The following is a 10,971-nucleotide window of genomic DNA, read 5'->3' on the forward strand; positions in this document are numbered from 1 at the left end:
ACGCCCCCAGCCTGTACTGGTGCATGGGGTTCGACTTCCCCAGGTGCAGCACTTAACACTTGCCCATGTTGAACTCCATCAGGTTCCTCTCCGCCCAACTCTCCAGCCTGGCCAGGTCCCGCTGAATGGCAGCGCAGCCTTCTGGCGTATCAGCCACTCGGGGAGACGGCGCTGAGACAATGTGAACATATGCAAATCAGCCAGCGTGACGTGTCTCCTAAGGTGTTAATGAATTTATAGATGCATGAATAATTATTTGTGAAAAGCACGGAGAGCTGCGGAGGTCACAGATGGCTGGAGAATAACAAATGCGATTGCGTTGAGCGGGGGGAAGAAGAGTCGTGCCGGCAAGGCTCCGGCAAGGCAGAGGCGCCGCGGGGAAAGCGAGGAGCGAGGGCACCATCCATGGTGCAGAGGGTGGCTCTCCGCTCCCGAAACCTGGCAGGAGCAGGTCGGGCCGGGCCAGACCTCAAGCGCTTGGCCAAGGGTGTGGGATGGGGAGCGAAACGGCTGCTGTGACGCAGCGAGGTGCGGAGCTGCCTGCGAGCGTGGCCTGCGTTTTGTTAACATCTGCATTAATGGTCTCGCCGCGCGAGCACCCGGCGCGTTAATGAAATTCGCAGTTGATATTAAACAGCAAGGTGTTACGAACGTTGTTGAGGGCGAGGAGATCATTTCAAAGGACGCTGGTGAGGTTGAACCCAGGCTGGGAACATCACAAGAAGTTTAGGGAAGGCGACTGAAGAAGCGGCGGGGGAAATAATGCTGGTACGGGGCGGAGGGAGAGCATGGAAGCCTTGGGGTGAGGGTAGGGACCAAGCGAGGGGTGCTGTGTGGTGCCCCCTGCTCCTGCTGGGGAGGTCTCATCGCTGCTCCCGAGCAAGGGTGAATTTTTTTTAACTTGCTCCACCATTTCATTGGCAAACTCAAAGCCTCTCATTAGGAATCTGGGTCTCTAATGGCCGGAGGAGGACACTCACACGGGCTGTTGGGAACAGCAGGGAGCGGGATGAGGGTGGGCGGGGGTCCTTAGGGGCTCTGGGAGGGAAGGAACGGGGAGGTATCTGCTGGGAATGCTCTTGCTGAGGGCAGATGAGGATGGGGAGGCTCTGGTCCGGGCAGGGGAAGGGGCTTTGATGTCCCAACCAAATCTGCCCAACATCAGGGTCAGAGACTACAGACCACCTCTTCCAACCTCCTGAACAGCGTTGAGCCAACGACGTTATTTCCAACTGATGTATCTTTAGGAAAAGTGCCTGGATTTGGCCAGGAGAGGGAGGGAGTCACCAGGCTGTTACGCTCTGTCATGTTATACCCAAAAGCGCTCGACTTTGCCCACCCTGTTGGCACTTAAACAGCCCCTTTACACCGTCCTGGGGCCGAGGCACCTCTCAGAAGTCTTGCTGATGAGCTAAAACGCACGAGCTCTGTAAACTTCTCCCCATAAGGCGTTTTTTTTCCTGGCTAGCAAATAAATGTCATTTATTGTCATTTTTTTTCCACACTGGTTCCATCCTGCCAGCTTCTTTATCGAAATGTGCATGGCACAGCCCTGTGCTGCTCCGGGACCAGCCCCATCGAGGACATGTGTGGATGGGAAATCACCTCCTGGTGAATAATCAAGGCAATTCCCCCCGCCCCGATGCCTTGCGGGGTCCTGTGCCTGGCCTCCCATGCTCATCCTCTTCCTCATTTACTCGTCGGTGGCAAACGTTCCTCGTACAGCTTCTCTGCTGAGGCTTCGTGCTTCCAGCCTGGGGGCTGAGGTCTTGAGCAGCGTCTGGGCTGATCTCAGCCCTTCCTTTGGCAGCCAGACCTGGGCTTGGTGCTGTTGATCGCTGCCTATACAGATGGTGGCACAGGGTCCTATGGAGAGGAAGGTCCTCATTCCCCTTCATCTCAGCAGATTGCTCCAAACCCAAGTTGCAGCCTCCTCTGTCCTTCCACCAAGTGAAGCCTTGCAAGTCCCGCCGTGGATTTGCAGACTCCTCGGGGCAAAGCCCTACTGGGAACGAAGGGTCTTGCACAGAAACCTCAGCAGTGCTGGGATAAGACGCCAGATCCTCCTGCCTTCTCATTTTGAGGCTCCCTTGCTGTCCACGTGCACCATCAGACATCGGTTTTGCCCGCCCCATGGTCCTCAGCCTTGCCTTCCCCCCTGGGAATTCATCAAACAGCTTTTGCAGGCAGGGCATGCAAGTGCTGCCCAAAAACGGGGGGGTTCGAGCAGGAAAAAGCCACCCAGCAGCCTAGAAAGCAGCCTCCAGCCTCTTCAATCCCTTCCCCCCCTCCTATCTGCTCTTTTCTTTCATGGCCACTCGCCTTTCTTTGCCTTTTGTTTGGCTTCTGTTTGTCACCAACGACGTGGCACCGGTCAGACAAAGCAAACGGGGGCCGAGACGCAGCGAAGAGCTTTGACTCCAGGCGAGAGGAGCAAGGAGGTGCCGGGGCTGAAGCTGGATGTCCTGGGATCTCAATCGTCGGTGCCTGGCCCCGCCTGCGTCATTGGGTCCCGTTGGGCACAGGCAGCGCCCTTGGGAAGGCGACGCCTCCCCGGTTCTTACAGAGCCAGCCCCAGGCTGGCCCCCCCACCCCCGGCGTTAGCAATCTGCACCCAACCGCGGGCACAGACGTTATTTTTGCACGTGTAACTGTAAATTGCGTCCAGGAGAGCGCGGTGCTCGCTGGCTAATTAACTCATTATTATATTGTGCTCACCTATTTCGCGTCTACTTGCGGTCTGCAGCTCTTTCCCCACGCGAGGTGGCAAATTTGCTTTGCAATTAGCCCTGCGGGCAGCGGGGCTACTGCAATAAACCTCTCCCAGCTCTCCCTCCTCATTAGCAAAGTTTCACTCGAGGAGCTTTTATGGCAGGAGAATGCGTATCTCAAGAGCGAGGTTTTTTGGAAGAGGAGCTTTGCTGTGAGTGGGGATTACGGCACTGAGCTACATGTGCCTGGGCTCATCAGCATCAAACTCTTACCCAGGGTAATTGCTTACGGGGAGAAGAAGTAAATCCTTACCATCAGCTGCTTGATGGTCGGGTGCTCCTCCGTCTCCCTGCCCGAGGCCGGCTCCTTGTGCACGATCTCCACGCGGATATCGTTCTTGGCAGAGACCACACCTTTCAGATCTGGGCAAAGAGTGAGATGGAGAAGGGGTGAGGCCAAGGCCATCGCGGAGCATCCTTGGGGACCCGACCGATTGCCAAGGACATCCGGCAGCACTGCGGAAAATGAACCCTGGCTCACCAAGTGCATCTGAGAGTGGGGCGGGGGGCAATGTTTGCATTGCTGTAAGACATGGGCAAAACCTTCACCTCCAGGGAGCTGAGGTTCCTATTTTAATTCCTTCGGGAGCTCGGTTAGTCTCTGCCACGCTCAGGGTGCTGTTAACAGGGGCTGGGCTCAAAAGATGGAATACTGCTCCTGAGGGAGGTGCCAGCTCTTCCCTGCCACTGGGAAGCCCCTGAGAAAAGCCTTCCCCGGGTTTGGGGTGCAGATACGTGTGGAAAAGGCCAAGCAGCAAACAAAGACGTAACCAGGGCTTTGGGAATGACAGAAATCATCCCTGGCTGCTGCTTTCACACAGAGCAGGGAGAAATATTTCTGGAGAGAGTCTCTGCCTTCCCTGAAGGTGTCAGGCGTGCTTTGAAGAAGTCGTTTTAGCAAAATGAAACCAAAGACACCGAGCAGCAGGAGCAGAAATGGCCAGGTGAATCTGCGATGAAAAGCAGCGATGGATGCAAATCTGACCAGCGAGATCTAAACAGCTCCCAGCTTTGAAGCCGGGCTTCAGCCCCCGATCTGGCTCCCACCTCCTGGGACGGCTGCGCCAACCCTCCCGCACCCAGAATGGCCTTCAGCCGCTGGGCTCTTCAGATCTGCCTCCAGCCAAGGAACCGCACCAACAGTCCAGCAAGGGCTGGACCACGCAGGAGCGGGTGGCTTTATCTGTAAACCAAACCGAATCACGAGACCGGCTTAAAATCATAGAATCATGGAATGTTTTGGGTTGGAAGGGACCCCTAGAGGTCACCCAGCCCAACCCCCCTGCAGGAGCAGGGACACCTTGAACCACATCAGGTTGCTCACAGCCCCGTCCAACCTGGCCTGGAATGTTCCCAGGGATGGGGCCTCCACCCCCTCTCTGGGCAACCTGTTCCAGTGTTTTACTAGCCTTGTTTCTTCCTTATATCCAGTCTAAAATCTTGAAGCTCCAGCCTTGAATTAATCCATCTTGGCATCCCCTGCCCTCGATAGCTGCAGCCCTGCTGTCACCCACGGACCCCTCCAAGTCTCGGGGTGCAAGGCAAAGGGTTTCGCTGGGAAGCTGCTCCTGTGCTTTTTTTTTTTTTTTTTCTTGCTGGGATGACGTTCCTGGTGGCAGAGCCTCCGTCTTTAATCACAAGGAGAAGCTAATTACTGTCTTGCACATCCTCTCCCAGGAGTGCTCCCCCTTAAATAACTCTGGGCCGTTAAGTCACCAAAGATACAACAACAGATGTGCAGTAAAGTCTTTTTTTTTTTGCTTTTCCAGAGCCTCCAGGCTCGGCGTTGTCTGCACCCGGTGCATTTATTTTGCTGCATCTCCCCAAAGCAAGGCCAGGAATTGCCCCCCCGGTGCCATTCATTGCGGTCGGCAGCCGGTTGCAGCCGTCAGGAGATGCCTTCTCCAGAGTCACTGCCGGGTCACCTTGTCCCCTCCGCCGGGAGCCGTCCCCGCAGCCCGCCGACGGGTTTCGTTTGCAGGTTGTTGGTTTAAACGATGCAACAACGTGCCGGTATTTGTCCTGGGAGAGGAATCCGAAATCATCATGGTAGGGAATGAGCCCTTCTCCTGATATCAAAGTGCTCCGCTGGTCCCATCGCTCCCGAGCTGCTCTCTCTAATACCCCTGCTGATTTCACACCACTAAGCGTGATGAGAAGTCCTTTCCTCGCCTTCTCAGCCCAGTGTTTCTACCTCCCTAACACCCGCCTGCCCCTGGAGATAGCGGCCACAGCATCCAGTTTGCATTAGCACCTGCAAAACTGGGATAGAAGCCCTTCACCCCGGGACAGCCAGGCCCTCTCCTGCAGGGTTTTGCACCCTGAGGGTCGCTCGGGGGCTGTTTTAGCTGCTGATGTGCCCAGCTCCCCCGAAAACCAAGGAGGGACCCTGTTTTCACAGCTCCAAGTGGCTTTTGGAGCCACGTGGTGGGGGACCAAGCAGCACCCCCTGCTCCCTGCATGGATCTCAGGCTGGGGAACCCCACCTGCACCCAGGATTCGCTTCGTTAGCACCATAGCATCCCCGCTCCTCTCAAGCGGCAGCCCCGGCGAGCACCCGGCAAAGCTTCTGTTACTGAGCTGGCATCCCAGTTGGGTCCAGCTCTCCAAAAAAGGTTGAGCTGTTCCTCCTCCTCTTTCACTTTGGGAAGGGAAGGGAGACGAGGGCAGGGATCTTTGCTGATCTCTTGGATGATCTCTTCCTGCTCGCTTGCTCCGATCCCAAAGCGAAGTACCAAATAAGCCTTGTGGGAAGCACAGGGACGCGTCCCCCCCCGGACATCTGGGGATGCTGTAGCCCTCTCCCCAGGGCTTGGCAACTGGTGCCTTCCACTGCAGGAGGAGCTGAAGAAGAGCAGTGGTGCAGCGAGCACGCTGGGAAGATGCCCAGATCCAGCAGCTCGTTGCGTATCGGAGACCAAAAAGTCCTTTCTGAGTGGGACAGCACTGGAAGCACAGCGGAGGAAAGGGACTTCAAAGAGTGCCGTGCCACCACGTCCCCAGTACCCTCTTCCCAGTACACATCCTCCTAGCCCTGGCGAGGAAAATGCCCCTTCTTCCTGATTTACCACGGGGAATCCAAGGGGTGAATCACGCAAGGTGATTTGGGTGGGATGGGGTTGTCCCCTCCAGGAAGGACAAGACCTGCCCATCCTTGCACGCTTCCAGCTTGTGGGGGACTCTAAAACCTGGCACTCGCACCACGTCTTTGCTCTGTTGTCATGGCATTAGTGGCAAATTGCAGGTCCTGTAACGAACCCCGCGCCATCTGGTTACATCAACTAAGAGGAAGATAATGAACCACATGCTCTCCCCTGCTCCGAATGACGCGGCGGGGGGAAAGCACGGCCGATGACATCCAGCCATTGACACGCTAACACGGCTTGGCCCTGCCTTCTTCAGGCGCTCGAATCGTCCATCCTTGCTGAACGATCTCTGCAACATTGAACTGGCCTACTCTTGGGTCCTGTCCACCAGCAGTGCCCCCCCAAAAGCAAGGCTAATGACCGCCCCGCCATTTAATTTGTTAATACTTGCTAATGGAGGCCGCAAGAGTTCAAAAAAACCAGGGAGAGGCATCATTATTGCTCTTAAAATTAAACACATTTCTGCCGCGGGAGGCCATGCATTCATATCCAAATCCAAGCGGAGCCTGGTGTCTTTGATTGCTTTGCAAATGATCAAGAGGGGGGAAATAAAAAGAAAACAACTGGGTTTTCTGGCACACACACAGAGAGAGCTTGGCATCCCGGCATCCGTACCACACGTCTCCCAAGCTGGGAGCGCCGTCGAGTGTCTCCTCTTCTCCCCCGTGGCCTGAGATGTTCCAGACAATCACGCTCTTCTCCCTGGTGGTTTGATGCCTTTTCATTTAGCCAAGGATCCTCCTCCTTTAATTTCCCGGTGTCTTCTTAATGAGGCAACACGATGCCACACTGTTTACCCCTCCTTCTCCTCTACCTGCGTCTCTAATGGCGGTTTAACTTGTATTCCCACCGCAGCCTGGCTTCAAAACCCACACGTCCCGTGCAAAACCCCTCAGCTGGCTGTAATTTTCCACTAGGAAATACGCGTTTTATGATGAGAAAAATGGAATTGAACCAGAAGCAGAACAGAGAGCACAAATCGAGGAGGGGTTTTGAGCAGCGACATGACATGGCGAGGACGCTTCCCCTCTTGGACATCAGGATTTCTCCAAGGGAAGGGTTAAGAGCAGGTCCCTTTGCAATCCCTTTGCCCCCAGGACACCCCTGCACGCCCTGCGAGCTGCCCCTGGGATTAGCGTTTACCCTGGGATGCTTTTCCACATGCTCCGAACCCCTTCCCCGTCCCCGCAGGGCTGCCGTGAGCAGCCGAGTGGCGCTGAGCATTTGGTACACCAACAAGTGGAGCAGATGGTGCTGGTGCTGTGTCGGTAAATTCAGCCTCAAATTCCTTTGTGACCCATTCTATTTGCTCCCCCCCCACCCCCGCAAGGTTTTAGCCCCAGCCCTGCCCGAAGGGATGCGGCGGGGCCGGGGGAGACACTTACTCCTCTGGGAGCGGGCGCAGCAGAAGGCGACGATGGTGGCCATCAACACCAGGAACGCCACGCCGGCCCCCACGGCCACTCCGATGATCACTGCCATCGGCACCGACTCTGCAAGAGGAAGGAGAGGGAGCATGAAGCCAGGATGAAGGTCGGAAAGGGGGCTTTTCCCCCAGGGACCCACCCCCGGCTACTGGAAAGAGGCTCAGCGATGAGCCCTGGGGAGGGTTTTGGGGCCAAATGGACCTCCTTCCCCGCTCCCTCATCCCTGCGTGGGTGACGCCAGCAACTTGTGCAAACCCTGATCTCTCTGTGCCTCAGTTTCCCCTGGGAGGGAGAGAAGAGGAGGGAGCCAGAAGAGCGGGTTAGCAGCGGCTCTCGGCAGCGCCCTGTGGGTGAATGAATATTTCTAAAGGATGAAAGGTGCAAAAGAAGTGAGTGTGATTAAGAAAGAAAAATGGCTGGGAGAAAGGCTAGGGCTGGGACGGAGGGGTGGAGCTGGGCAGGCGGCTCAGCTGTCTTGGCTGAATTAACCCAGGAGCCATCATCCACAGCCTCTGCCTGGTTCATAGCCCGTGCGGGCAGGAGGCAGCCCTGGAGCAGAGCTTCCCGCGGAGCCGGGGTTACGCGCTCGCCTCCTTCTGCCTACAATAACTTTGTCGCTGGGTTCCCGGCGGGGATTTCAGCCGGCGGCTCAGCCAGGAAAGCTGATTTATTTGCGTGGATCCAGGCAGCCGGCTTGCAAGGTGCAGGGAGGGGAGAATATGAGATCGCATTTACGGCGAGAGGGTCAGATTTGCAGCCCAAGAGCCTTGTTATCTCCCTGCTCCTTTCCTCCGGTCCCTCAACGCTCAGCTCCTGCTTACCGGCGAGTGTTGGGTTGGTGCCTGCTCCCTGGATTATCGCCAGGCAGCAGCGGGCAGCACGCCCACTCGCAGGACACCAGAGCTGGGGGTACCACAAATGGCCTTCGGTGGCTGGGATGAGGAACCACATCCTGAAGACCCTCACCCCAAAAGCAGCAGATATCTATCAGTCCCCATTCCTGTGCTTTCTAGCACCCCGTAGGCTCTCGTGAACCCACGGTGGGCAAAAAGAGGGGTAACCCTTTCCAGGATGGCTGGCTAAGCTGGGCGAGTGTGTCCTCACCCCCTTCCTGCACACCTCCAACGTGTGTTTTCTCCTTGGGGCCCCTGCCTTGCAAATGGCTGGGATGAATCTAGGGAAAAAGATGGATGCAGAGAGGTGGTCCTCCTTCCCCCTTGCCTACGCGGGTGGGGAACGTGAATGCTGCTGGGCCACGGGGCCATGGGGACACATGGGTGACCTAGCTGAGAGGCTGAGCCCGGCCGCCCAATGGCTGACACTTGACTGGGCGATACGGAAACCATTTCTCATTGTCCACTGGCGTGGAGCTGGTGTTGACCACGAATTTCATCCTGGACCTGAGCTCACCGATCCCACCTGTGCCTTTCAGCCTTCCTAAGGGCATGCCTGCTTACTGGTGGGACTGGGAGGAGTCGTAATTCCACCAGCATCTTTCCCGTCTAGTCAGCAAAGGGTTTCTTCATTGCTCTCTAATCCCAGCTGGGGCAGGGGAGTTATAAAGCCACTTTGTTACCCTTCAGCAGTGGCCATGGGGCTTCGTGGGTCCTGAGCCCTAATTTAGGAACTGCAGGGTGATAAAAAAATGGTGCTGGTTGAGTTTAGCCTCTTCTGCTCCCACTTGCTCGAAGAAGAGCCTTTGGTCGCCCCCGCTTAGCTCGTTGTGATTCGGCTGGTGGTTTAGGCTGGTGCTTTTCAGTTGCTGGCTTGCTCATGAATCTTCTGCCTGGGCCACTGCTGCGGTGGCTCCTGGGTCACCAAAGCTGCTGAGAACGCTGACCATGGCTGGAGCCCCATGAGTGCTCTGCAGCCTTGAGCTGGAGCTCAGGTGGCCGATGCTGGAGCTGGTCCCAGCTGCACCAAGGAGCTCATCCTAAAACCAGCACCCTCCAATGCCCCAGTTGAGCCACAACAAGAAGAAACTGGGATTTTTTCTTCTCTGTGTAGACCGTGGCCACCTGCTAGGCAGTGCTCCTGCTGACAGTGGTAACTCGCGGGGTTTTTTTGGCTCTCCCAGGGGAATAAAGAGCGAAAGGGTGAGGAGCCAGGAGCCCGGGGGCCCTGGGAGTTCTTGCTGGCTCTCAGCTTTGGGGGAGCGAGATCTGCAATGCAGAGCTGAGGGAGAAGCAGGTAGTGATGGCGAATGATGAAGATGATGGAGAATCATGTGGGGAATGGGGCGGGGAACGTGGCCGGGGCTCTCCTGGGCTGCAAAAAAAGGTGACTGCAAAGGGACAGTGACAGGGACCAGTGGCTGGGAGGGTAAACTGTGTCTCCAAGAGCAGGGCGAGCTGATGAGGAGCGGTCTGCTGGCTACGTGCTCTCCTGTGAACCCTACTTGGCGCAGAGGATGAGGAAGGCACAAGGGCAGCACACCCTGCAGCACCCGTTCAGCCCCGCGCTGGCTGCTGGCTAGCACTCTCCCAGGGTGCTGAGACAAGCTGGTGGCCGCCAATGACCTTGGACACTTCTACTTCTCTCCTTCTTGCCCCGCAATAGCACTGAAACGGTCCCTTTCGCAGCACTTTAAGACATGGCTGCGCAATGTTATCCCCTCTTGGCGGGGCTGGTTTTCAGAGCGAGTCAGTGACAGAGCAGAGACCCGACCGCTCCTGCTTCCCAGTTCATCCCAGTCACTGCCCTGCAGCTTTCCTACACCCCTGCCTGCCCTGCCGGAAAGCTGCCGGGCCAGGAGGAGGACGCCGGGTCCTTGGGTGTGGTAATGGCTGGGGACAATTCACGTTCACCGTCAGCTCATGATTTCCATACCTGCTTGAATACCAGCTCCTGATTTCATTTCCGTACCTGTTTGAAAATAAAGCAAGTGTCCACAGCCTTGCACAGCCCAAGCGCACACGTCAGCCTTCCTCCGCTTACTGCTCCGAGCGCAGGGACGTCCCCATGAAGGGGATGTCCTCTGCCACCCTACGGCATCCTCAGCCACCCTACGGTGTCCCCCTGCCCAGGGCAGGGATGTCCCCTTGCATGGCCTAGCAGGGGTGCTCGGATCTCGGATGCGGAGCCGGCTGTGGACTTGGATGCTGTGTCGCCGGCTCCGACCCAGCTCGGCTGCCCGGCCACCCTCCGCCGGGACCCAGGCTTGCCGCTGAGCGCTCCCGCTGACTGGCAGGCGACCTGGAAAAACCACTGGCTCTGTTTGTATTGGAAGAAGCCCAAGGCTAATTTTAAGGGGTTCATTTAGCTCTAATTTAATCTGGACGGCAGCCTTGCCTATAAATCACGGCTTAATGAGAACAATCCACCTGCCTGCCCTGGCATTTAATAAAATAGAAGAGAACTGGAGTCCCTCCAGGAGCTAAGCGGTCCTCACAAAAGCCGTCTCCCTCCCTTGCTATTGAGAGCCCCAAGAGTGGAAATCCCCTGGCCATCCCCTGAGAGTTGCTCGAGGTGCCTTCGAGGCCGGGTGGGTAAGCCCAGCCCTGCAAAACACATGCTGGCTTCGTGGCTGGGGGCTGGGGTGGAGGGTTGCCACCAGCCCAAACGCCTTCCTCCCACACTCACTCCCACCGCCACGGAGCAGCGGGGTCTGGGAGGAGCAGCCGGTCC

General features: G+C 56.8%; 1 protein-coding gene across 1 annotated transcript in view; it reads right to left on the bottom strand.

Moving 5' to 3' along the window:
* The window catches only part of KIRREL3 (kirre like nephrin family adhesion molecule 3), a 138,968-nt gene that overhangs the window by 7,385 nt on the left and 120,612 nt on the right, over positions 1–10,971 (bottom strand). The window contains exons 14-16 of the mRNA XM_009642154.1: positions 10,174–10,209; positions 7,303–7,410; positions 3,025–3,134 (exon numbers count right to left, since the gene is read on the bottom strand). Of these exons, the coding sequence (XP_009640449.1) occupies positions 3,025–3,134; positions 7,303–7,410; positions 10,174–10,209 (254 nt within the window). The remainder of the gene's footprint in view (positions 1–3,024; positions 3,135–7,302; positions 7,411–10,173; positions 10,210–10,971) is intronic.

This window comes from Egretta garzetta, unplaced genomic scaffold (assembly GCF_000687185.1).
Source record: "Egretta garzetta isolate BGI_Z169 unplaced genomic scaffold, ASM68718v1 scaffold207, whole genome shotgun sequence".
NCBI lineage: Eukaryota > Metazoa > Chordata > Aves > Pelecaniformes > Ardeidae > Egretta > Egretta garzetta.